At 40.8% G+C, this 27,864-nt stretch overlaps 1 protein-coding gene across 2 annotated transcripts; it reads left to right on the forward strand.

Moving 5' to 3' along the window:
• Positions 1 to 2,867: 2,867 nt before the first annotated feature.
• Positions 2,868 to 27,864, forward strand: LOC117415316 (cartilage acidic protein 1-like). Of its 2 annotated transcripts, XM_034025473.2 has the most exons (15): positions 2,868 to 2,980; positions 6,345 to 6,541; positions 8,381 to 8,577; positions 9,995 to 10,131; positions 11,819 to 11,975; positions 16,407 to 16,541; positions 17,396 to 17,541; positions 20,144 to 20,280; positions 22,909 to 22,991; positions 23,777 to 23,877; positions 24,149 to 24,317; positions 26,453 to 26,595; positions 26,820 to 26,862; positions 27,366 to 27,509; positions 27,728 to 27,864. In XM_034025473.2, exons 2-15 carry the CDS (start codon positions 6,351 to 6,353, stop codon positions 27,835 to 27,837), a joined length of 1,893 nt encoding a protein of 630 aa, XP_033881364.2. In that variant the 5' UTR covers positions 2,868 to 2,980; positions 6,345 to 6,350; the 3' UTR covers positions 27,838 to 27,864. The 2 variants fall into 2 exon arrangements, with proteins under 2 accessions (XP_033881364.2, XP_058882298.1); XM_059026315.1 differs by lacking the exon at positions 27,366 to 27,509 and having other exon boundaries at positions 27,728 to 27,837.

The following is a 27,864-nucleotide window of genomic DNA, read 5'->3' on the forward strand; positions in this document are numbered from 1 at the left end:
ACCCAACATTATAAGTGGGTAATTGTATGTAAAAATCATGAGATGTCTGTATAATGTGATATCTTCTAACAATTGTAAGTTGCCCTGGATAAGGGCGTCTGCTAAGAAATAAATAATAATAATAATAATCTTGGCAAATTAAGCCATAACAAAGTTAGAAGACAGTTCCAGCTAATCCTTAGTCAGTTTTAAGGCTGAAAAAGTCTGTCAATTTGTGTAGTTTCACTATTTCTTTATATTATGTGTCATTTTACACTTGGGGATGTAACAGTACAGTCCCATTGAGGTTCACATGTGGGAAGTGTAAACTGGGTAAATCAATGACAGTGTATTTTGTTATTAGGCAAAACATCAATGTGGTTTAATGGAACATGCATTCACCACGATAAATCTGATTTATTCATTAGTCAAGAAGTACTTGAAGATTTGAGAAGGTGTTATGATGCATAAACGTTCGATCAAGTGGTATAATTCGCCAATAAACAATACATCTTTCACCATGACGATACTGAGGCAAATAGTTTGAAGGAGTACCTCTGTGAGTTCACTGAGCATGGATTCCACACACTATTTTGAACTAAAAGTCCCCAGAGCTGTACTTTTACATTCTCCAGAGCAGAGCATTATGGATGCTGCATGATGGGTCTGCAGAACAATACACTTAAACATCAAAAACTTATTATCATGGGGCAATAGATGTTTTTCAGACGATTATTTTAACTTTGACTTGCATAAAAGTGATTTATCCTAATCCCTGCTGCACATGAAGTGAATTTGTAGTGTGGTGGCAGGATACATTAGCTTCACCTGATACGAAGCAAAAATAAAATTGGGAAAACTAGCAAAATACAAGGAACTTTTGAGAATGGTGTAACAGACAACTCATTAAATGTAAAATAATTTTGAAATCTTCTTGCCACTATGCTACAGCACTAGGGAGTTATACTTTATAAATAGTGTTTTTCTAATAACATTTTACATGAAACACATACAGAGCTGATAGCATTATGTTATTAAATATAGTGGACTTTTAAAATGATAACTTAAATTCAATTCAGAAATGACAAAAATATAGATGTGCATTATAAAAATGAAAATTCCCTTAATTTTTGTGTGACCTTCAGCCATTGAAAGGAGGTCAGCTGGAGCATCCTTTGTGGTTGATTAACCAGAGCTATGCTAATCTGGGAATAAAAATGAATTGATGAGGGACTTACATTTACGAGCTTTCTGACTGAGGCTGTGCTGTGCCTCACACACACTCTTTATATGCTACTACAGGTGCTCCCAATCCATCAACCAAATCACCCCCCAAAAAAACCAAGGGAGGTTATTACACTTTTGAAAATTTGAATTCATCCAATAAGTTGAAAGTGTAAAATATTACTATTTACAACTGGTTGAAATATTGGGCCACATTTTCAAACCATTTAAATTAAAATTATAGAACTAAGTTATATGTGTCAGGTTCTCTTCAGCACTTCCAAGGTGTTTTGTTTTCCATTTTATAACATTAACATGATTTTTTTTCTTCTTTAAAACCAAAATAGGAGTTAATTAAAGAATAGAGGAAAGGCTTTGTAAATATGGCCCATTGTATCTTGGTTCATCAGCAAAACTTGTGTCCAACTTCCTGGCATTGTGTTATCTACATGGGTATGGATGCAGCTGCTGAAACATATGGGTGCCTATTTTGCAGTGCTGTGCCACACATTGCTAACTTCTGGTAACTCTGTCCTGGAGGTTAACTCAAAAGATCTAGTATTTCTAACAATAGGGTTTCTTTTTCCTTTCAAGCTAAAATGTAATTTATGAATAACACTCTTTTGGGTGGAGACCTGTTTTGTAAGGGGTCCCGGGAGGAAATAAAGCAGCAGTGTGCAGTGAACAAAAAATAAAAAATACAGCAAACAAGACATCATGCCAGATAAACAGGCAACGATTCCACTGGGGATGAAGTGAGGTGCTTTATTCCAAGAAACAGCTGAACCATTGGGAGAATGTCAAAACACCAGAATTATTGGGGTTTCATTTTCCTGGTGTATTATTTAAAAGGGGATAGCAGGCAATCATTTAGCATTTCAGTCTCCATTAATTCATACATGTCATACACTTGATTCACATATAGTTTACACAAATAGACCATCTTTTTGTTTACTCCAGTTTTTAATTAACTCTGTGTTACAAACCAGTGAAATGATGAAAGAAAGCGGACATAACGAAAGCTACAGTACTTGATTGTGTATATTTAGAACGGCTATAAACCTTTAAATAACTGGAACTACTTCCAGAAAGGACCAAATATTGTTTACATAATTATAATAATAATCCCTTCATAAAAAAATACTGTTATATGTATAGCAGTAACTGTAGGCTGTTACTGTCAATTTAGGATGTTATACTGAATTGAAATGGCAGGTATGGTGTAGTTAAAAGCACCAAAAAACGTTTAAACTACAGTTAAACTAACTGGATGTAGTTGGATGTATTATCTGAATGCACTTTCATTTTAACTGCAGCTTAATAGAAGGAGGATAACCCATATTAATCTGTTATATTATCTTATAACAAGTTATAGAATGGATCTGGTAGGTGAAATCAAATCACCTATAGTCAGCAGAGGACTAAACAGCATGAAGGTGAAATATACTGAAAACATCCATCTGTTGTGATTATATTGATCTCTCCCTCTGTCTGTCAGTCCCTTCTCTATCTAGCTTTCCTGCGCGCTAAACAGAATAACACCAGCATAAATCAGAATGCTCCCGGTAGGACACCCCCATAAAACCTCCTCATTGGTCAAACCAACTCATTAATATTTACTGTGCCCTACTACGATTGGCTAGCCTTTTTACACAAGAGCTTGCATAACACAGTAAGTCCTGAGAAGTTGTAGAAAAACTAGATAATTTTAGTGGCTAGAAAAGCACAGAGCTGACGTTTTGGCAGCAGGCTGGTAGAAGACTGATCTTTCAACTCTGTAAGTATCGGAGCTCTTTCTTGCTCTCAGACCAGTGCTGGCAGGGCTGTTACAACTACTGTAGATAGAGAGGAGAGTGGACTGGGCTGGGGGCTCACTCCATTGCAAAGTTCTTATTCCATTATAAAATGTAAGCAACAGTACACTTTCAAAGCATGTTTAATCATGTACAAATCATGTGTGTAATTTATTTATCTATTTATTTGAACCCTTTTTATCCTGCTCTCCACCCCCAGTGGTTGCAGTGGGTTTGTTATTATTATTATTATTATTATTATTATTATTATTATTATTATTATTATTATTATTATTATTATTATTATTTATTTCTTAGCAGACGCCCTTATCCAGGGCGACTTACTTATTCTCTATTTGCTGTTTTTACTGCAGGTCTACCAAATTGCTCCTGTTTTCCACAAAGGATTTTAAATCCAGGAAAGGGTTGGGTACAATACTAGAAACATGTAAATGGATTTGTCCTGTGCTCTATACAAATAAACTACTCTTCATGTATGGGGTAATGCAGGGTTACCCCTCATTATTATATTATTGATTGAAATATTTCTGGTATCTGTACCGCACATCATTGGGTTTTAAAATGGTCTTGGTAACACTGAATTTATGATCTATGTTTGATTATGAAACTCTTCAGCCAGTTTTTCCAATGATATTTGATATTTGTGCATTGCTGTGTATAGTTTGTCTTTTGATTCTAAGCAATCCTTAAAAACTATAAGCATATGTTTCTTGGTGTATTATTGGCAGTGGCACAGTGTTTTAAAGAGCCATTAACTATTATCTCACAATTTGCAGGCGCTTTCTGGGTCATTTGTAACAGAAATGACTAGTATAGGTTTGAAATGATACCCTCAATTTTAAAATCTGCTACAAGTAAAAATCCACAGTTCAAATTAGTAAATGTTATTATCAGCCCATGCAAGAGTGATGATGTTCTTTTTCTGTGCGTGCAGCATTCCCAGTTATAACAAAATTAGGATTTTGCTGTGCTAGAGAGACAAGAACAGAGCTTTTCAAATGGAGATTCTGTTTGTAATTATGTGGAGTTTTTCTTATAACATGGGTCAGTCCCTGTTTTTATTTCAGTGGATTTGATTTTCTTTTATAAATCTTACACACTACAGTAGGTTGTATATATGAGTATAAAACACACATTAGCAACAACTAGTACTGGTACAGCATTAGAAAGTAGTGGGGCACAAAATATCTATTTTAGTGATCTAAAGCATGTTCTCAAGGTCAGTTTTACAATGGCTATACTTGTAATGTCATATAGGTTCTGAGGCCAGAAAAAAAGATGCTGCTAACTAATAAAAGAAAAACATGCAATATAGCAAATGCATATTACAGTACAAACTGTAAATGTGCACTGTAATTGCTTGCAATGTGTTTCCCATGCTTATGCTGTACTGTGCGTTTACTGTGCTCTGTACTGGTAACCTTGGTGTTTTACTTACCTCAGATGTAGCTTGCTCACCTATGCCATGATTTCACTATGTTTTTGTTTTACTGCACTTTGCTATGCTTTCACCATGGTGTACAGCAGTATGCTTTAATAAGGTTAAGCTGTAGTGCTTAGAGGGGTGTATAAACCTGCATTGGTTCTGATTCTGTCCAAAAGGTCTTAGACTCTTATCTAAACTGAGTCAGATCTAAATACCTTCACAAAACCCCATGACAAAATTAGCCTTGCCCCATGTGGTATGTCTATTGAAGAGAACATAGCTTCAAATGACACTTTCAGATATGTTTCTACTGTCATCTTATCTCTTTCTGATGGTTACATTCAATCGGACTGCTTCTTTCTTCTTTAACTTCTCCAGCTCTGGTTGTCAGTCTTTCACCATACGCATATACAATGCAGGTATTGTGTAGCGGCACTATGCATTGACAGCAATCCCAAAGTTTCACTAGATGGCTCATACGTTGCTGATCTAGCCCGTGTTACATATGGTCAACTGCTTTAAACCTGCTGTCCACCTCAATCTTCATTCTTATGCTCCCTGCGTTCCAAGCACGTTCCAGTTCATCAGCCATTATGTACTCAGTCAATACGCAATTTTGAATATAAATGGAAAATGGCTGCAATACAGTAGATCTATTAATTATTATATTTCCATGTGGGTTTGTCATCCTTTTCTTGTTGTAAATAAGCTCATTAAAGAAGTAGAGATAAGTGGTTTGGGAATACATGCTTAATAATTATTATTTATGGACAAAAAAAAAGTCCAACAATTTAACAAAATAATAGATCGTAAGCTATTATTATATCATATCAACACATGCATTTAGTACGTTTTACTGTGGTTTACTATACTCTGTGCTTATGGTTTACTGCACACTGGAGTTAAGCCATATTCTTTTCTTGACTTAACCACTATACCACACTGTCTTCCAGTCCCTCAGTTCTGCCCACTATACCACACTTCCTCCCAGTCCCTCAGTTCTGACCACTATACCACACTGCCTCCCAGTCCCTCAGTTCTGACCACTATACCACACTGCCTCCCAGTCCCTCAGTTCTGACCACTATACCACACTGTCTCCCAGTCCCTCAGTTCTGACCACTATACCACACTGCCTCCCAGTCCCTCAGTTCTAACCATAAGGCCAGTCCCTCACCTCTAACCACTAGACAACACTGACCAACTGGGCTACACAGCCACAAAGTCTCCTTTTTTATCCAAGTTCATTCTGCTTTAGAGAAACCGCGCTCTTTCATTTTGATCTTTTTTTTTAGTCTGTGTTTGAAATCGAATGACAGCTGTCTTTTGTCTCAAATTTTTTTATTATTTCCTCTCGCTGCAGATTGCTTTAGCTTACACCTTTCCATCTTGTTGCTAACCCTGTCTGCTGCGGCGCTATTTATGTTCTGTTTCAGTTTAAACGTTTTTCTTTGCATGTAATTACTTTTGTAAAAGAAAGAGAGACAACACCAGTGCCGTTTGTTTAAATGTCAGGCAGTATCTGCTGGTTTAGCGGAGTTGCTATTTATTACTGGAATAATCTTCTTGCGTGGTGTCTGGCCTAAATTGGTTGCTCAGCCCCACAACTTGCTTGCTAGACAGAGGTGGGTCCTCTACCAGTATTATAACTTGGCATTCACTGGTTGAGGAACATTTACTTGAACATCCCCTATAGAATATTGGTCTGAATGACAATTCAAATTGAATGCCAGGAGAAGCTCCAGTCTCATACTGTATGTCAATTGTTCTATAGTTTTCTAGTGGAGGGGCAGTGTCAGTACACTTTAGTGATTGCAGACGAGCTTGATGCACTGTTCTGGTAGTGCACCTCATGCATCAATGACAGTGATCTCCCTGACAGGCTCTGTTTGTGTATGCAGGTGAAGATGATGCAGACCTGGTTGCTGGTTTCTCTCCTGCTTTCTCTCTCCTGGGCCCAACGTTCAGAGCCCATGTTCAGGGCAATGACCAAGATGATGCTGCCCCCAGACTATGAGAACAACCCCACCCAGCTCAACTATGGGCTGGCAGTGACGGATGTGGACGGAGATGGGGACCTAGAGGTGCTGGTGGCAGGGTATGTACTGGATCTGTCTGTCTGTCTAGTTTCGTTTTCTATTTGAAATATATACGTTTATGTATAAGTATGTTTGCTGTGATACATTTGTAATTTGTATACATTATTTAAGATTACCAAGATTAATTTGTATTGTAATGTGTATATTGTACAGTACAATCCCAGTCCATATAAACATTTGATGTACAAAGACTTTCATCAGTACACACTGAGGAGAAAAAATGACTGAAATATTAACTTGTTTCAAATATTGGGAACCACCCTTGGGAGGTGATGTTGCAAAGGGTGAGGGGAAGGGGGCAAGGCCATGATTGGCTGAAAGTCATTTCCTCTTTCTAAACATTTTTTATTGTACAGTAAGACTTATTAAAGTATATCTCAACGTGCCGTACCTGGTGTAAATAGTGTGTGTGGGGGGAATGTAAGGTTGGTAGCGATGGGGTTAAATCTGTCCCTGCCAGCAATCACAGGTGTGGCCATTCCCAAATAAGCACCAATTACCTAACTGGGCAATGACCACACCTGTACAGAAAAGCTACCTGTTTTATATACAGTAGGTATTTAAATATCTATAAAAGTGCTTCTGAGAGAGAGAGATTGTTTCCACAAAAGCCTGACTGGCTTTATTCCTCAGGCCAGCTCTGATATAAATCAAGATAATTAGACAGTGCTCTCTGAGCCGTGAAAAAAAGGCAGGTCTACTGTAAAAGATCTCCCCAGGGAGTGAGACTGCAAGGGAGGTGTTGTGGTGTCTCTCAGTCCCACGGGTTCTCTCATGGGTGGCTGCCAGGATGGTGCAAGAATCCGGGGTCCTCAGGGCTTGAAAATTCACCAAGTCTCCATCAATGTCAGTAGAACAGCGAAATTGCTATACAATTAGGATAACTATGGGATGTATAGTAATTAGACTGTAGTTCACCTGATCTTTAATAACACTGTGTAGTAATACTAAAGGTAGCTTCAATGACAAACTTTTCAACTACAAGTGTTTCTCTCGTCTTCAATTGATGCCATTGCGAAAGACTTTAAGTCATAACTGCAAAACATACCACAATAATAATTGTAGTATGTTTTGCAGTTATGGGTTAAACTCTAATAAACTATTAAAGTATCTTTGTTGGAGTTGCAGTTCACTATTATTGAAATAGGATCCCCACACAGTTTCCCCTGTGATCCTTGCTCAGATCATTTTACTCGCTAAATTAAAGTGATAACATTTATAAAGGTAGAGTCAAAGACTGTATGACTGCATTTTTGTGTCACTGACATGGTAATTATCTTCTGTTCTCAAGAGAGTGCAGTGCTACATTGCTGCATGAATATAATGTAGTTTAATGTATTTGTAATGCATTTGCTTTTACAGCACAGCTACAAGCACATGTTTTGACAGTTTTTTGGCTAGTTGTCAGGTTACACAAGTATCAGCGTTTCATAAGCAGAGGCTGGAGTGGTATATACAGTGTTTACTCTTACTTGGTGTTCAATAAGAATGCAGATGAATATAAGGAATGACAACTCTTTTTTGTGGCTTAGCTTGGCTTAATGCAAATGTACTTTTAAGTGAAACGAATATCTTTGTCAGGCTTTTTTAAAGCAACTACTGAGTTTATCTTTATCTTAATTTTTCAGACAGGATTAAAACTAGCAAGATTCAATATTTATCTGCTTCTGCCTACATTAAGTTATTTTGGGTTTCATAATATCATTGAGTAGGGGGCAAAAGTTCCACTGTTCTGAAAATATGAGTTTAAAGAAAGCATGTATGAGATGTCTAATTTATTTTGTTTTTCATAAACATATTTTTGCAGTGTAACTTCTGCTACTCTGTGTTGGTTGCAGGTATAACGGGCCCAATCTGGTGCTGAAGTATGACAATAGCCGGGAGGTGCTCTATAACATTGCTGTGGACAACAAGAGCTCCCCGTTCTATGCACTACGTGATCGCCAAGGCAAAGCCATGGGAGTGGCAGCCTGCGACATTGATGGGGACGGCAGGGAGGAGATTTACTTCTTGAACACCAACAACGCCTTCTCAGGTAGAGAGAGGGAAGGTAGAAAAGATAGCAGAGAGTCAAAAGAGAAATTGCTGGGTGAGAGAGAAGTGGGAGAGAGATTCGGTAACAAGGGGAGAGAACATGTAGATTTGTTATAAGTCATTTAAGCACCCTAATTAATTATCTATTGGGCAGCTCTCTGGAATGTTAGTTTCTTGTAACCACTTATAATGCTTACCTGTTTGAAGTGGACCAGTGCCAGTACAAAAGCTAATTTTGGGCAGGAAATATCTGCATCCATAGACTTGCAGATATGTACAGTATCAATTTCCAATTTGCTCACTTCAGTAGTCCCCTAATAGGACAGATAGGGAGAGAGATTGGAGGAAACAGCTCACTTCAACAACTCCACTGACGCAGCCGAGACAATCAGTCACAGACTGCTGGCTCGGGGCTTTATCACCCTCTCCATCTCTCTCTACACCCTTCCCTTTCTTCATCTCACATGATGCCCTTTTCACAAAGCTTTCACTTGAAAATGTGAACCCTTAGGCACTGACCATGACAGCCTCTATGTCTGTCTGTTACGCTTTACATGGTGAACATGAGGATACCCTTTAATTGTCTCCAAACTTTTCAGTTATGTTTTAATTCTTTAAAAAAACCAACCTAGTTCTCGAAATTTTTCCTGAATATCAAACTCAGTTGAACTTGGTTTAGCCAAACACTTTGCATAGAGCCTACTTTTCTTATTATCACTTCTATTTCCTTTTATCCCTCCCTCGCACTCCCTTTCTTGAGAAGGTTAACACATAGAGAGGGTTGAGAAAAACACAGTGGGGATGCGAGGGTTGCTGTTAGTTGGCCCTATTCATAAAACTTGTGAATTGTTATTAATTAAAATGTATTTTCTGCATTAAAAAATACTTTATTTTAAGAACCCTTGGGCCATATTTTCAAAGTTGTTCAGTTCTAGCTTCGTCAAATAAAAAGATATTTGTCTCCATTAAAAAATAGGGGTTTAAAGACTGGAGTAAACGCTTTGGAAATATAACCCCATATGTTAAACAGCAGGAAGTAAAGTACAGAACTTCAGTTAAGTGTCTTAAATCTGTTTTTGATGGTTTCGTAGACCTTGATTAGGACTTTGGACTATTTTACCTCAGTTATCCTCTATTACCTCAGTGATGGCTTTATCACAGTATATACCGGCACTGGATCTGTAGATGGTAACTCTTCATGGTGTAAAATCTGTCTGTCAATGCCTTAAGTGTATGTCAATGTCTTTTCACTATTTTTTGATGTATAAGCCAGATGACGACATTTCTTTTGTTTTTTTGTACTTCAAAATAAGGACACACATGTAGAATCCTATCTGACTTGATTCTTCATTCTTCAGTCTTTTTCATTCTCTCTCTCTCTCTCTCTCTCTCTCTCTCTCTCTCTCTCTCTCTCTCAGGTCTGGCCACATACTCTGACAAGCTCTTTAAATTCCGGAATGGTCGCTTTGAGGACCTCCTGAGTGATGACATCAATGTGCGCAAAGGAGTGGCCAATCGCATGGCCGGGCGCTCTGTGGCCTGCTTAGACAGAAAGGTACCCACAATCCTTCATTTCTAATGAAATGTGCTTGTTTGCTTGTTCATTAACGCTGCCTCCTCTATGCACTTCCACACAAGAAGAATATATTAAAACTACAGTTGCTGTTACATATATAGAGAAACTAGAGCTTCATTACAGTTTTCTTATAACTTTTTGTATAATATTTGACATAATGAGCAGTCACTTTTTACTGTGTGAATATGAATTTGGGGGAAATAAAGAAACATGGTTGCCTAGCAGACCAAAGGTATGACAAAATATCAAAGATGTTTAGTTTTGTTGATTGCATTACTTTATATTATGAAGTGGTTGTCAGTGTAAAAAACAGATGCTTTTTATTCTTTTGCTAAATATTTTGTTAGTTCTATAGCATTTACTAAAGGAATTGTATTATTCTAATATGACAGTTTTGGGTTTCATAACCTAGTCCACACACTCTAGCTATTAGATTTTTCTATAATTATATTTCATGCAGGATAGGACATTGGATATTTCTGAAATAATTGATCAAGTCTCCATGTCGTTGCAGAAGTGATCTAAATCCATTAGGGTTTGGATTAAAAAGAATATATTTGCACCTGCAGTTATTTTATAGAAAAATCATTAAAAATTGATTAATCTCTTTGAAGCGCAGTGGCCAGTGTTACTACTCACAGGGTCATCCCACACTGGGTGTGCGTGTGTAATGGACTGGATTTACGGTAGATTTAAAGGGTCTTCACAGTGCTTTTATAGTGTTTAACCATACATGCCAATGATTGATTTCACAGTAGGTTTACTCTGTTTCACGTCACTTTTCTATGCACTTTTCTATGCATTTACTGCGCAAGTTTTTTAAAAGGGTATATGTTAACCAAAAAAAAAAAAAGATTCACTGCAAAATGGAAAAACTGCCAGTGTACTGGTATAGAAAATATGTGGCAAAAGCCCCCAGCACAAGATCACCAGAAAATTTGGAAAAATTCTTTGAATGACGGGGGGTGTTCAGTTGAAGGATGAAGTCTGCTGCAGAGCTGTGCTGGGAGGCTCTGATGGCATGGCACTCAAATTTAATGAGCACCACAATCACCTAAAATAATCACAGATGTTAATGTTGAGCCATGGCTAGTTTTAGTTATGAATATCCTTATCCAGAGAGTACAATTGCGAGGCACAGCTCCCATAATATTCATTGAAATTCCACAGACAATTGCACACCTTAAACAACATTCTAACATCAGTTTGGTAGATCATAGGCATCAAGAAATGTGCAAAATGCTTCTGCAGGTGAGGGTCAGTCTGTGCTTTCTGGATTGAGTACTGCGTGCAGCCTGGCAGGTAAACCAACTCATTGTGAGATTCCTCATTCCATCTGCAATTTAACAGTGGTATGCACCAAAGATTTTGCCCATGAGATTGTCAGTAGCTACTGTCTTTTGCATGTTGGCCAGATGCAGGATGCAGCAGAACATCCTCATTGGACTGAGGAGTGACATGAACCTAAACATGAAACGATCGATCAGATCCTCATCCCCCAAACCCCTGTATTTACACTGGTGAGACATACAACAGGGTCCCTGTCCCCACACTGTCACTGTATCTGTAATACAACTGTGTTAGAATGCCAGTCTGTAATATAACTATGTTAGAATGCCAATCTCTCTCTCTCTCTCTTTCTCTCTCTCTCTCTCTCTTTTTCTAGGGCACTGGTCGCTACTCTATCTACATTGCTAACTATGCCAGCGGTAAAGTAGGGGCCCACGCGCTGATTGAGATGGACGAGGCTGCCAGTGACTTGTCCGCAGGGATCATTGCCCTGTCTGATGTGGCCGAGCAGGCCGGGGTCAACAAGTTAACAGGTAGGTCCATTCTCCACCTCTCCCTCGGTCTCTAATGCCAGACCTGCTGCTGTTTCGATCAAATTTCAAGACCTCAGTATGATCGAAACGGTTACCTTTCAAAATGAATATTATTTATCATACTGTATACCTAGGGCTTGAAGTTTTTGGTTTTAAACAATAATAACTGAATAAACACCCCCAAAGACATATTTGGAAGATTGGATTTTTATTTTTTCAAATGATAAATGTGGGTTTGGCATATTTTAAATAATGACAATCATGCACTACTGTCTTTCTACATAAAGAAAACGGCTTTCAGAAGGCAGGCAGTGTCTCAAGACATTGCAACTGACCAATCATCAATTTTGTATATAAGAGTAATTTGCTTCAATCCGTAATTTGTTAGCAACAGACTTAGTGACCACTAACCCATCCAAACGAACCAGCAACATGGCGTCGCTAGTTAGTTTTCTGGCTTTAAGGTTTTATTCAGTGATGAACCAAAAATGTTATTGTAAATATAAAACTGGTGTACAGTTCTGCTTCTGCTATTGCATATTAAAGTTTTTCATGTGTACAACAATTGCCAAATTATTATTATTACTATTATGATTAATATTATTATTATAGCTACATAAATATCAAACCTTAATAAGAGTACCATGATGAATGTTTAATCGTAGGAAAAAATAACTTCTTGTATGAGATTAATTACTACAGTACACTATAGTCATACGATGGGGTGAGCAGAAAAAATAAACATGAACTGTGTCTGTAGTGGGATAGATACACGGATGGTACAATGAAATCTGTTCCTTCTCACAATTCTCCAATTCAAAATGCATGCAGAGTTTCCTTTCAATTCGAAGATGACCACCAAAACATTACTTATGGGATATGCCTGCCTATTGGTAGGTATTCACTGAGCTCTCTATATCAGAGCTACCGATATAGGCCCCTTCCTGGGTGACATCCTCGGTCACGCCTACTGAGGGGTTAAAACCGTCATTCCACCGTATCATTTTCTCTTTTTGCCTCTCAAGACGGTAAGGTAAGACCTCTGTGTTGAAACTGAGCGTTTTGTGAAAAAGAGTTTTTCTGAGTCAACTGCAGTTCCCCTGCATTCGTTGCTGAAGGCTGGCTTGCTGCTTTCCTGGAATCAGTGGCTCCAAAATTGAAGCCTCTTTCTTTCCACTTTCTTTTGGATGTCGCTGTGCGTCCTCCTGTCTGTATACTAGACTATGTGTCTAGGTTGTGCTGTGGATTAGCTGCAGCGCACTTGTCATACAACAACAGTCAACCAGCTGTGTATTCCTCCACTGGGCTGTGTGTTTACACCCCGCTATAGAGTAGACCTCGCCGGCTGCGTCGTCCCGCCGACCTCGGTGTGTCGGGCCTTCATAACAAACAAACAACAACAACAGTGTGTTCTCCCCCAATTGTTTTTGCTGTGTTTTTGCTGTGCTTTGCTTTTCAGCTCACCCGCCACTGCTTGGCCCTTGTGTCTCCCTGGTGTGTGCTGCCCGCTGACCAGGTGTGTGACCACACACTGTTAGGGTAGGCACCGCTGCATAGCTGTTTCGGTACCTCGGTGCAGCCCCTGGTACTTCGGTGCCTCGGTGCACATGGTGCACCCGGTGCATACGGTTCAATAAAAACAATACATGGTTAATTAAAAAAAAAGTGCGGTGCTGCTCAATACAATCGCGGAGGGAGACAGGAAGCACAGCAGGAGCCTCGCTCTAAATGTCGGCGGCTATTTCTTTCATTTTTCTTCTTTCCCCAACCCACCACAGAACACAAACAAGTCCAATTACTGCTCTTCTCCTGCTGACTGTGCTTTCAAACTCCACTCCAGACAAACCCAGGCTCACGTCACACTGGACCAAAATCAATCTCTCGAACGGATCAAATCAGGAACTTTTACACCAGGTGCTCAGCTTCTTCAAATTCTTCAATTAGCACCTATGGGGGCTGAGAGCAGGAGAGCATTAATGTGCCAGTGAGATCTGTGCAAATCTACAAGTAATGTGCCAAAATTAAACATGCTTTATAAACTTGTTAAAACAAAACTAACTAACTAATATTAAATCAAATGTGACAAATCAAAACGTGAATATACTACAATAACAAAATCAAACGTTCCTAAATAAAGTGACGTGCGTAACCCTGTTACATCACCCCGAGGAACTGTTGTATATCTATATTAAAAAAAGATGCCTTATGCACGAAATATATATAAAAAAAAAACTACGATTTAGAGATCGAGGTGTTATAGTATGCATGATAGGGATGTCTTTTTTACTTCAACAGTATAGTGTTAAAGCAGATTTAGTGTGTCTGAGGAGGTGTGATTTTCACTTTGTATTTACGCGTGTGTGTTTCAGAGTATGCATATGGATGTGTATGTTTATTGTCCTCAGCCCCACACCTTTTCCCAGTGAGTAATGGCAAGCGAGATTTACACCAGGCACTCGATTCGATTCAGGACTCAGCTGATTTATTGAAAGTCTTTATTGGAGACAGCCACCTCTAATGGGTAGATGCCAAACCAGAGTGCAGCGAGTGTAGGTTTTGGCTCTGTCAGCTGCTTACAGCTGTGAAAGTCACTGTGAAACGCAAGGACGATAAAGCCATATTTCAGCTCTGACTTGTTCAATGGGCCAAACAGTCAGTTAATCAGCAGATTCTTAGGCTCTGGCATCGCTCTTCGGCAGCGACTGCCTTTACTTCCTTCATTGTGTCTCAATGCGACAGTGCTGTACACGGTGGTTAGAGCTCAGGAACTAAGAGGCAGTATGGCCTTGTGGTCTGAGCTAAGGGACTGGGAGGCAGTGTGCCCTAGTGTTTAAAGCTGAAATGCTGGGAAATGTGTGGTGTTCAAAACTGGGTGAGACAGTGTGCCCTTGTGGTTTAACTGGGAGGCAGTATTGTTGTTATTGGGATGGATTAGAATACATAATTAATAACCTTTCCTTTAAAAGCAAAGGTTCTGTTTTTTTTTTTAATTAAAGAGTCATTAACATTAAACATTTAGGACTTTAAAAGCAGAGTGTTCTCTTTATTCAAAAAACAGAATGTCTTGACTTTGAAAGATTTGTGGGAACAGAAATCTCTTGTGTGAATAGATGATTTATCTTTCCCAATAATGGTCGGGCCCTGGAGTCAGGAACAGCGCCAGTCTGGAACCAAGAGAATTCACTCTCAATGCAACACTCATCAGCAGTGCTGGAGCAAAAATCGTGAAAGAATGGATAAATAACATGATCCCAGTGATGCCCATCTTATTAGAGTGAGCCTCTAGAGTATTGTGTTACTGCTGGAGCTTCTACCTCCTCTCTCTCAGCAGTAGAGCTTTGGTAAAGAGCGGCTACTGTCCAGTAACTCTTTCAGAACTGAATGTTCAGTGGACGTCCTCCGATCCAATGGGCGATGAACAAGACAGTTTCTTCTTTTACACCCAGGAATTCGAGCATGGATGTCGGCAAACTACTGGCCTCTGGAGGACAATGGTCAGCCCTGAAGGTGTCCGCCTGAGCTCACTAAGTGCCTGGCTGGTAGGTTCTGATATAGCGGGATTAGGAGAAACAGTCCCTGCCAGTTTTGCCTTCTTCACCTGCGGGAGTGCCAGATTCATTGCGATGCTCCCTCCAGAATGCCCAGCAAAGACTGGCGACTTTGCACATCCAGGGATAGGGTTAGGTTTTTTAAGGCGCCTATGTCAGCTCTCAGGAGGAGAGTTGTAACCCAAAGCAGGTAACTGGTGCCTGTGTCTCTTGCTTGAGCTATGTGGTATTGGAGGATGCAATGGGAACACAACACAAACTCTGGTCAAGGGTTAGCAAGTTATCTGTTCATTCGTTCATGTTTTTAACTTACGGGTCTTGCTTGATTCTCACATGGTCCTAGAATTTGTATCACTAGAAGGAGTTCACAGTTTAGATTCTCTCTGCGCACTTTTGACAAAAAACAGTGACCTTTCAAGGAAATTGGCAAAGAGATAAACCAAATCAAATCTGTGAACTAGACACATCTTGTTCTGTGTTAGATAAAACCGTGAGTGGTTTAATTAAAAAATAACACTGTAACTAGGGTTGCCACTTGTTCCTGTTTTCCCTGGACCTTCCCAGTTTTGAGGAAGGTGTCCTGGGAATTCAATATGCCTTCCCAGGACACTAAATGCCAGAGTTAGAGAAATCAGGATACAATATTACTGCAATAGATGCACAATATGAATTGGTTGTCAATACTACAGTAGCAATATTATCAATGTTTCCTATTGGATGAATATTGGATTTCTAAAAAGAGTTTAAACTTTGAACAACCCACTTCTGGTCGGAGGTCCCGGTTTTTTGTACCTCAGAGGTGGCAACCCTAACTGTAACTGAACCATCTGCAATGGCTCTTGGGAACGTTGGAAAATGATTTAACCCCTGTCCTGTTGCGCAGGAGGGCGTGGTGTGGTAGTGGGGCCCATCGTGAGCCAGGTGCAGTCCGATATCTTCTGTGATAACGAGTACGGGCCCAACTTCCTGTTCAAGAACAACGGAGACGGCACCTTTACCGACATTGCAGGACAGGCGGGTGAGTGCGGGGCTTGGGAACATGGGCAAAATGATCATGCAGAACTGTGAGAATGCTTACCTTATTGTCTTCTTACAACAAGACTTCAAACTGAGGTGTGCACTAATCACTTCTCATGCTGACTGCTGTGTTCAGCAAAGTCAGCCCTCAGGATATACGCTGTGTTGAGCGCGGCCAGTAATTGCCACAATAAACATTGTTATCTAGGATGTCGGAACAGGAGAACAGACGCTGTTCAGGAAGTCTCCTTGAATGATGGTTAAACTTTTAAGGTACCATTATCTGAAATGAGAGAGTCAGCAAGTACTGAAGAAATGTGGCTGGGATTACATATATCCTTACAGCAATTTTAATGAAGCACAACATTTAAAAAATAAACTTGTTACTCACAGAGATCTGTGTGACTGTGAGTTTCAGCACTGATGGCTATTGGTGTGGATTTAATAAAATGATGACATCTCCTTTGGTAGTGGAGAGGCTGTCAAGGTGGATCTGTCGTCTGTGTGTGTGAATGGGCCCCAGGCGGGTCACTCACAGGTAGCTCTGGTATCTCAGGTGGCACACGACCACAGAGGTGTTAACATGTCAACCCAGCGCTCGTCTGAGAGAGAGAAGCCTGCGCACAAAACACCAGTCCAGGGAGCTCTCTGATTCACTTTCATTGAACACATTCTACAGGCTTCTTTAGATTGCTTTTATGGAGCCATACTTTATGAGTGGTCATTCTCTGACCACATTAATAAACCACATGCTTTTCTGTTTCAGGCTCAGAATGAAATGACAGGGGGTGTTCATGTCATTCACCTTATACAAGTTCTAAATCTGATATATTTTCCTGGCTGTGCTTTGGTCAGGTGTTGACGACCCCTATCAGCACGGCCGTGGGGTGGCGCTAGCTGACTTCAACCGGGACGGCAAGACAGACATTGTGTACGGCAACTGGAACGGGCCACACCGACTCTTCCTGCAGACCAGCAGCAACCGCAAACTGAGATTCAAGGTATGGGTCAGGAGCTAGGCTCCACTGGGGGAGGGTGTCTTTCAGCAGTAGTTCTGTCTCACACAATTCAATTCAGTTCAATTCGATCCAGTAATACATCTCTCTTTCTTATATTAGTACTACCATGGTACATTGCCATGTATTGCTGCACACTTTACTATTATTTTACCATTGTTTACCATGCTTTTCTGCCATTTACAGTACCTTTTTGCCCCCCCCTCCACAGACGCTCATATTCATTTCTCTCCCAGACACACTCATTTGTCCTCTCCTTCAGTTTCTCTCTCTGTTTCTCTAAACCCCTTGCATTTATTCACCTTGAAAGATGCAGCTCAAACACTTCACTTCCTTTCCTTTCCTTGAGAACTGATTGGGGGGGGGGGGGGGGGGGGCTAATGCCTTGGGAGCTTGGGAGCAGGGCCTCCCTCGTTTCTCCCCTCATTAACTCAGCCTCTGAAGTAGATGAAACGGTAATTACAGGCGGATGAGAATGTGCTGACAGGGAGTGTGCTGTCCTCATCACACTGCCTGACCTCTCCAGAGACTCAAGCACACTGGATTGTGGAGCATACACAGGTTTTGTAGGGTGTCTTTAACTAGTGCAGAAGCCCATCAGTCTCAATGCATCTGGCACTTCATATTGTTTACCAAACTATGGGACAAAGTCCTTCTTAAATATAGAGGTAAAACTAACACTTTGACTAATGCCTTAAAAAGTCCTATTGCAGACACTGACAGGTGAAAGGATTTGAGATTGTTGGCAAATTAAATCCGGAAAGCACAGGTGTGGGTTAATTTCACTGTTAAGTGTTTGGCAATATGTTTATAATAAGAAAATTAATTCATTGAGTGAGTGAACTTGCCACCTATAATTAGACTGTAATGTCTCCCTGGTAAATTGGCAATTAAGTCTCAGCTCATTGGCTGACTGATAGCACAGAAATAAAGCCACCAAGGGAGGAAATCTTTGGGGTTTTAATTAAAAGTAATGGGTCATCACCTCCTCAAGAGATGTACCAGAGAGACCAGTGTGTGTGTGTGTGTGTGTGTGTGTGTGTGTGTGTGTGTGTGTGCGCGTGCAGTTATGTGTGCATTACTGAATGGATGCACAGGTGTGCGTTAGGGGCAGCCCTGAATAGTCGAATAGAAAATCACAATAGTCAACTAATCACATGTGACATGATTGTGAAGTTATTGTGAAACGTACGGTTTCATATGGACAGAAGTGCAGCGTGTGTTCATGCTGTGTTCAATTTGTTAAATGCAATGTTGGTGTATTGTAGTTGGTACACGGGATATAATGTGGGTAATGAGCACGAGTATTTAAAATGTATAATTGTATGTAGACACGGGGATTGCACTTCACTTCACGTGCATTTAAAGTACTTAATATGTGAGCACAGAGTTTTCACAGATTAGTTCACGTGCTGGGATTCAAGTGAATAATTAATTGGTAATTGAATCCCAGCACAATTGTATATATAGATGCACATTTTACTCACTTGGGGTTGGGTGTTCGGTGAGTAGAGAACGGGAGAGAGAAGGAGACTTGGAGAAGGAGAAACTAAAAGAATAAGTATTTGTTTTGACTCATCGTGTTTGTTTGTCTGTTAGTCCACTGTTCGTTTAAGTGTTAGTCTGTTTTGTTTGTCTATTTATTTTGGCCACAAGTGCCGTGTGCTGTTTTTGTTTAAAACCTTTTTATTTTGTTCATTATTAAACGCGCAGCAGCGCAATTCACATTTCACTTCGCAGTACTGTGAGTTTCTTCCGGGTCTGACGTCACCACTAACTGCTTGTCACAGTTTCCTGGCATCCCCTCTGGTATTTTCAGTCCTGTCCCAGTAAGACAGACGCCACCTCTCCCCTAAACCCAGTGAAGGTCACTGTGGCAGCAGACTTAATGAGGCTTATAATTAAAAACTGGAGTAAACAGCAAGATGTTGAGTAACATCCTATAGCCCTCATTGCAGTGCTGTTGCAGCACATAAATATAGGCGACATCCATAAAAGTTATGCCCTGTTTGAGCACAAAACGCTGAGATTTACCTGGAGAAGTCAGCCGTGTCCCAAGAAACTGCGTCAGGCAACTAACCCAGATGAGCCTCTGAATCTTATTATAGCCCCATGAGTCAAAGCTATTGGCCCCATATGTTAAACAGCAGGAAGTAAAGTACAGAACTTCAGTTAAGTGTCTTAAATCTGTTTTTGATGGTTTCGTAGACCTTGATTATGACCTTGGACTATTTTACCGCAGTTATCCGGAATTAGTGTTATTCAGGTGACTAACCCAGGTGAGCCTCTGAATCTTATTAATGTCAAACATGGGGAGTGATGGCTTTATCACAGTATATACCGGCACTGGATCTGTAGATGGTAACTCTTCATGGTGCAAAATCTGTCTGTCAATGCCTTAAGTGTATGTCAATGTGTTTTCGCTATTTTTTGATGTATAAGCCAGACATTTCTTTGTTTTTTTGTACTTCAAAATAAGGACCCACATGTAGAATCCTATCTGACTTGATTCTTCATTGTTCGTTTCTCTCTCTCTCTCTCTCTCTCTCTCTCTCTCTCTCTCTCTCTCTCTCTCTCTCTCTCTCAGGACATCGCCACTCAGAAATTCGCCATGCCCTCTCCGGTCCGTACCGTCATCGTGGCTGACTTTGACAACGACCAGGAACTTGAGGTTTTCTTCAACAACATTGCGTATCGCGGCTCGTCTGCCAACCGCATCTTCAGGTAATACAGCCTGGCTCCCCCCCACACTCACATCATTGCTGCTTCTTTCTCTTCCCTATCACCAGTTCAGAGTGTGTTTGCAGTGTTATATTGGTTTACAGGCTCACACTACAAAACTTTCTGCGGCCAATACAGAAAAAAATCATCTGGTTGTGAAAGCTTACACCCCACAGCATCAAGTAGTAATAATGAAAATTTGATTTTGGCTGCAGGAGCCAATGAAAGTGTTACTCAGCTGAATCCCAGCACCAATCCTTCATGTTCTTCCACTGAAAGATCATTCATTGATTTGCATGCATCTGTTGCTCCAAGTCCTTCTGACATTGGTTCAAAAGAAAGTTCTGATTCTGTTTACTGTTTCCGCTGTCGGTTTTGCAAAGAGCTGTTCCTTGGGTGGGTGGGTTACTGAGGATATCATTTATTTTTTATCGGATTATTTCTGGCAGTAACCACAAGCCATGTGTCATATCATTGTTTAAGAGTTGCTCAACCCATATTAATCAACATTAATTTATAAATTACAGCCCTTTGGCTTGCCTGTTGTAAGGACCGCACCATCGTCCTGGGTGGGTGGGATGGTCAAGTTGGCCCTTTTCACAAAGAGAGCCAGCTTTTAATAGCAGACAAGTGAAAGGTTTTACGATCTTCTACAACTATACCCTCCACTGGGCTTTCTCCAAATGTTTTTGTCTTATTTTTAAAATTGCCAATAACAAATAACATTATATTCTACAATGATTAAAAACATCCAATCATAAAATAATAAATAATAATGAATTAAACTATACAAACATTTTCACAGAGTTTTCAATTGATCTGTGCCTCAGGTAAAGTTAGCACTTAGCTGTTTAATCTGTTTCCTTAAAAACTCTATATCTCGCTTTGAGTAGTATATATACATTATGAAGTATTCATATAATAACAGAAGCATGCTAACAGAACACTGCCTTATTTTTGTGTCCAATTACATAAGAATGCACCATTTTGTCTGCCTAAGTGGCCCTTGGATCAACACATATAATTTCCCTACCATATCTGTGAACCATGTCTGCCACTACTCAGAACTTCTCATTAATAGCTGCAGCTGACTTTTTTTACAATGGATTTGGTGGATACTGTATTGGTTGAGCCCAAACAGAACTTATTTTTAGATAAAGGATGGGTTAAAGACAGCCTAACTGGAACAGCAGTGTGAAAACATCACTGTTAAAACATGCAGGGCTGAGGTTTCTCCTGCTAGTCTCCAGTATAAACCAGGAATGGGGTTAAAAGGCACTTTCTACTTATATCCTGCCAGTGGCTAGCATTGAGGAAACACTTTGTCTAATCAAGTCTTTATTCATTATTAACCCATTTGTGTTTAGATTCCTAAGCCATGAGTTTTCAGGGTTTTATAAATCACTGACCCTTAATGAATAAGCACAACAACGTTCTCACCACACCCTTGTACATTTTACATTTCCAGACTTTCATTTCAGTTGAACACACCGCAAGGAGTTCACCTCCTGTGTTACATGTAATAGGGTCCCACCTGAGCCTGACACCTGTATTAATGCTTCCATGGGAAAATATGGGTGATCAGGTGAGGTATTACCTGTAACACAGGAAGTGAACTTCTAACTACTTATAACATTGTCTCCTACAAATTTTTTTAAATTGCTGTGTGATTACTCCCCCCATCTAATTAGATGAATATAATACACATTAAGGTATAACACAAGGATAATGTTTTTGTTTGAAACTGGCAATTCCAGGGAATAGAGCATTTACTCAATAATCTACACCTGATAGCAGCCTGTATTGATGGGTAAGAAGTCAGGACACAGATAAATAGCTGTGAAGGAAGCAGTCCAGACTTTTAAATACCTTTGGTCTGTGTTACTTGACCCCTTGGTTTGCATTCAGTACTCATATTGATCAAATTGTTCAGAACTGAAGATTAAAAACCTGGGGAAATAGTGTACTGAAATAGGAAGCAATCTGTTTCTGAGGACAATGCTGGCAGGTCATATAATGGATGTACAGTATATAATATAACATACTAGTTTATTAAATCAAAGATGCCCTCTAGTGGCAGGCTGTAGTATTGTATGGATGCTGGCTATGTGGCTTGGTACCTTGCCTTTCAGATTAACTGCCTTTGTGAAGTTCTGGTAAAAATGAAAAATAAAATATGCTTTTTGAACATGTAAAAAAAAAAAAAAACATTCAACAACATGCAAGAGGCAAAGAACTTTAAATGAGCCTCCATTAAAACACATAGCACAGTATGGAGCCAATTGAAGAAACATGAGCTTTCCTTGTATTGGTAACACATGTTTGAGTTTAGCCTGGCTCTGAACTCCTGTAGTGTTAATATATATATATATATATATATATATATATATATATATATATATATATATATATATATATATATATATATATATATATATATATATATTTTTTTTTTTTTAAATGAAGTACTGCATTACCAAATAATTAGTATGTTTAAAGCATCTAGCATTATTTAGAACTGTAGTTATGGTACAGTTACATGTCCCAGTACCCCTATACTGTACACAGCGCACTGCCTGTCATTTCAGACAGCACACCCGTTCAGACCCTCATTCCGTGCTCCTGTTTCAGGGTGTCTCGGCGGGACCACGCCGACCCTCTGATCGAGGAGCTCAATATAGGGGAGGCAGCCGAGGCTGATGGCCGTGGGACAGGTAAGCTGGATTGGGGGGTCGGGGGTTGAGGACTTTTGGGGGGGTGGGGTAAGACTAGCAAGCAGACAGACAAACAGATCTGTTTTCCACAGATCGTGACTTCAGTACATTTCATTATGTGCTGCTTGATTGGCACTAGGGCGCACTGAGTTCCACTGTTTCCTGGATTTATAGAATCAATAAAAACTGCTGACTGCTGTGAAAGGAAAGAGACTTTACCCAGAATTGAATTTACTGTAGTCGTGATACAGCATTTGACTCGTAGTTGATTTGAGAGGGTGCAAGTTAAACCGTAATACTGTATAGTCATACCAATGAAAATCATCCACAGGTTGGCATCTGATGCCTCTGTGTACTGTTATGCAGTGGGTACCGGTCTGTACCCATTAGTGCGTCTTACTGTCATTCCAATAATCTCCACATGGTGGCTCTAGAGATCCACAGTAAATACTGATTTGAAATCCCTGTGATGAACTCACTCCTGCTTTTGATTTGAGTACAATATAAAGCCATCTCTCAGTGCTGTGCAAAGCTGGATCTTTTGGTACAGAAGAGAGCACGCTGATCACTGAACATGAGGTCTCAATCACTACCTCAGTCTTGTGTGAAGGATGTTGATGTATTAGTTGTTTACACTATCTGGTGCTAAAATCTCCAAACCCCTTGGAGCTCCTTTCATCCTCGTCACTCATTTATGCTCTGGAGTGGACGCAGGCTCCCCACAGACTCCGTCCTTGTGTCAGTCTGACTGTGTGACTGTCTGACCTGGCTGCATTGTTTTCTAGGAGCTGCAGTGACGGATTTCGATGGGGATGGAAAGCTGGATCTGATAGTGGCTCATGGGGAGAGTGTGGCTCAGCCCCTCTCGATTTACAAAGTCAACCAGGTAAGAAAGGTAGACAAGCTCAGTCCAATTAATGGCAACTGTGACATTTCCAGCCATTCATCTCAGGAGACCTCAGTAGTGGGTAGTTCACACTACACCACATAAGCACCAGGCACAAGAATCCATTTCAGTTTGCTATATTACAGGTTTTAATTCTGGCTGCCTGGTTTACTCTGGAGACAAGATGCTACTCCTCAGTAGAATTTACCTGGTCAAAACTGGACCCATGTTCACACCATTTCCTCTTTTTTTTCTCTCTCTGTCTCCAAAGGGCACTGCCAATAACTGGCTGCGTGTGATCCCTCGCACCCGGTTCGGATCTTTTGCACGAGGAGCGAAGGTGGTCGTCTACACAAAGAAAAGCGGGCCCCACACACGCATCATCGACGGGGGGTCCGGCTACCTGTGTGAGATGGAGCCTGTCGCTCACTTTGGACTCGGTACTGCTGCCATGTACTCATTAATACAGTTAAAACCTTACTGTGTTTGAGTGTGTAGTTCTGGACCAGCTTAGCCCCTGCTGGTTGATACATTCAATTGAAAAGTGTTTAAAAGCACCTGTATAATAGCACCTCCTATCTAGTTACCTCTCAATGGATCCCTTGTATCATATTTGATATGTTAAATCACTCGAATATAAAGACTATAAGGTCTGCATCGACTGCATTGAATTTTGACTGTGTCATATGTAATTTTTCTGATATATAAATTCTCACTGTGACAGGTGCGCAGGTTTGTGTATTTTGGTACAGGGGAGAGGTTTCCGTGATGGCATGCTGGTTAATCTTCAGGTTTCTAGAGCTATGCTAGCTGTATATACAGTGCAGTGCCGTTGATTTGTAGTGCACTTAGAGGAACAGACAGGAACATGATTGCTGTTAATTCACCAGGAAGAACAAAAGCCTTTCCTGCAGGCCATTATTAGGTAGAAGTTAAACATTTTGATGACAAGTCTTTGCCAATGGCTTTCGTGTTATAATGAGCTATAACATTACCAATAGGTTTGAATTATGAATCAGGTATTGGGGAGACAGCTGCTTCACTGTCTCTTTAATCACAGTGCTGTTGGGCCTCCTTGGTTGCTTCCTTGCCCCTCTGCTGGAAACACATGAGGATCTGTTTACCTAGGAAAGGGCGATTTAATTAAGAGCAGGAGACCCTTCAAAGGGTTTTCACGCTTGATAAAAACGTTTAATTTGTGGAAAGATGAGTCGCTCTGGGGCAGAATCAGCCCTCTGTTTCTCAGAATTTATTAAGAGAAGCGATCCTTGCAGCAGAGATTTGTTTTTCTTGGAGCAACATCCTCTTTTCATCTTCTGAACAACGCTAGGGATCAGGATTAGCCAATCCCTTTGTCCATCTGCTTGGTTAGTGCATGGCAAGGGACTGACAGCAGAGCCTACTGTCTGGCTCTCTATTGACAGGCTACAACATAGTGGTGTAGCTCAACATTGTGGTCCTTTAAACTGAAGTTATAAAACCAAGAGAGGATGATTTGCCTGGTAAACACAATTTATTGACTTCTTTAACAAAGAATAATACTTCTCACAAAGTTTTTTTGTTTGTTTTTTTTGTTCCAGGGCAAGTTCTAACAAAGTATTTTTTTATTTTTTTATTTTTTTAAATTTAGTCGTTGCCAATTTGTTTTTATTATTTTCTCCCCAATTTGAAATGCCCAATTATTTTTAGGCTCAGCTCACCGCTACCACCCCTGCGCTGACTCGGGAGGGGCGAAGATGAACACACGCTGTCCTCCGAAGCGTGTGCCGTCAGCCGCCCGCTTCTTTACACTCTGCAGACTCACCGTGCAGCCGCCTCAGAGCTACAGCGTCGGAGGACAACGCAGCTCTGGGCAGCTTACAGGCAAGCCCGCAGGCGCCCGGCCAGACTACAGGGGTCGCTGGTGCGCGGTGAGCCGAGGACACCCTGGCCGACCTAACCCTCCCTCCCCCCGGACGAGGCTCGGCTAATTGAGCGCCGCCCCCTGGGAGCTCCCATCCACGGTCGGCTGTGGAATAGCCTGGACTCGAACCGGCGACGTCCAGGCTATAGAGCACATCCTGCACTCTAGCGAGTGCTTTTACTGGATGCGCCACTCGGGAGCCCCCCAAAAAGTAATTTTAAAGAAGTAATAGACATAACATCTGACAAATCTTTATTCATTTCAAACAAAAGCTAAAACTGCTGAAAATAGGTCAATTATTTTTATCTGGAACAAAACATAAAGGGAAATTCTAATATGTAGCAACATTTCTATGGATTCAATTAGAACTTTATTGATGAAGTGTTCATTGAGTTTGAATATTGAAGTTCAAAGATTTGTCAAATCCAGATCCATGTTGGTCCACACTTGCTCTGTTAAAGGCATGATATTATGTCCTATTGCAAATCTATCTGATTTTGATAAGCTACTGGTGAAAACAAACAGGATTAATTTCAAATCACTTTCAAGTATTTCCCAGGGGACTGTGTTAATGATCTAAACTCTTAAACAGCTGTCCCGCTCTGCACAGCTGAGTGCTGTCACTCCTCTCGGCTCTGCGGTGTTGACCCCTCCTCTCTGATTGGTTCACAGGCAAGGACTCAGTGACCACTGTAGAGGTGAGGTGGCCTGACGGCAGCTCAGTGGCTCGCCCCCTAGTGGCCAGCGAAATGAACTCAGTCCTGGAAATCCCCTACCCACAGACTGAGAGCAAGGAGCAGCCTGCAGAAATTGAGGTAGGACAGCCACCCTTGCAATCAAATATACTATCTGATTGAAAAGATAGAGAGAAGGGAGAAATGGAAGAGGTGAGGATAACTAACATTACAAATATCAATAATTAGCAGTCTTACCCTTTAGAACTAAACTTGAGAGTAAGAGCTTTCATGACTTACTGTACTTAACCCTAACCTCTCCTCATTTTATTGCGTTATCGTAACATATGTGTGCTGTTTTTCAGTGTGGACAAGGATTTGCTGCCGATGAAAAAGGCCTCTGTACAGGTAAGACAGCCCTTTTATAACACGGAACTGGTTATAAGGCAGTGTGGTCATGGCTTGTTGTAAGACGAAACACACATCGCACAGCCTATTACCTATGGCTAACGACTAAAGCATCATTAAGGAAGCGCTGTATATTGCTCATTATTAGGCAGGGATGCTGCTGCACAGTTCTGAAAAGCACCGTACCAGGCTGGCCCCTCTTCCCTGGCCCCTCTTCCCTGCTGTATCCACGACTGTTCTATGTTATCCAATTCAGTACTATACCCTCTATTGTGTTTTGTCCCTTATCTTGCTCTGTTCTGTATTGTACTCCATCTCCTGTTATGTATTGCACTCCTCTCTTGTAATATGCTGTAAAGCCTTGTTCTCCTGTGATACAACCTCTATTGAACATTGTACTTTACCTCACCTCCTGTCTTAATATGTGTTATAGACCATGTCTGTGTACCCCTGGTCCTGTCCTGTGTTGTAACTCCCCAACCCTGCTTCCCTCTCTCTATCAGACAAAGATGAATGCAACGAATTCCCCTCTGTGTGTTCTGGGGACAGGCCGGTGTGTATCAACACCTTTGGAGGGTACAAGTGCAGGCCCAACAAGAGGTGTGGCCATGGCTTTGAGCCCAATGAAGACGGGACAGCCTGTGTGGGTGAGTGCAAACAGAACTGGTGTCACCATGGGGTGAAGATTAAAGCAAGTCTACCACGTTTTCACCCAGCATCTTAATAATGAACATGAACACATTCTCAGCTGTCCAGTGCTGCCCCCTCCATTAGCACTAGAATGCTGCGTTATCACTCCATGCTACAGGCTGGTCTGGTAGATTTGTAATAAACCCTTGCCTGTTCTCTGTTGCTCTGTTTACAGCTCAAATTGCTTACTTTGGGGGGAATCGTTCCTCGTCTTCCAGGCCCTCAGCTGGTCTCCCCCAGGTCTGTGTGGCTCTGCTTGGCCTCGCTCGCTGGCTGCAGGCTTGAACCCCCTGTCTCCTCTTCTTTTTTCTC

This window comes from Acipenser ruthenus, chromosome 7 (genome assembly GCF_902713425.1).
Source record: "Acipenser ruthenus chromosome 7, fAciRut3.2 maternal haplotype, whole genome shotgun sequence".
In the NCBI taxonomy this organism is placed as follows: domain Eukaryota; kingdom Metazoa; phylum Chordata; class Actinopteri; order Acipenseriformes; family Acipenseridae; genus Acipenser; species Acipenser ruthenus.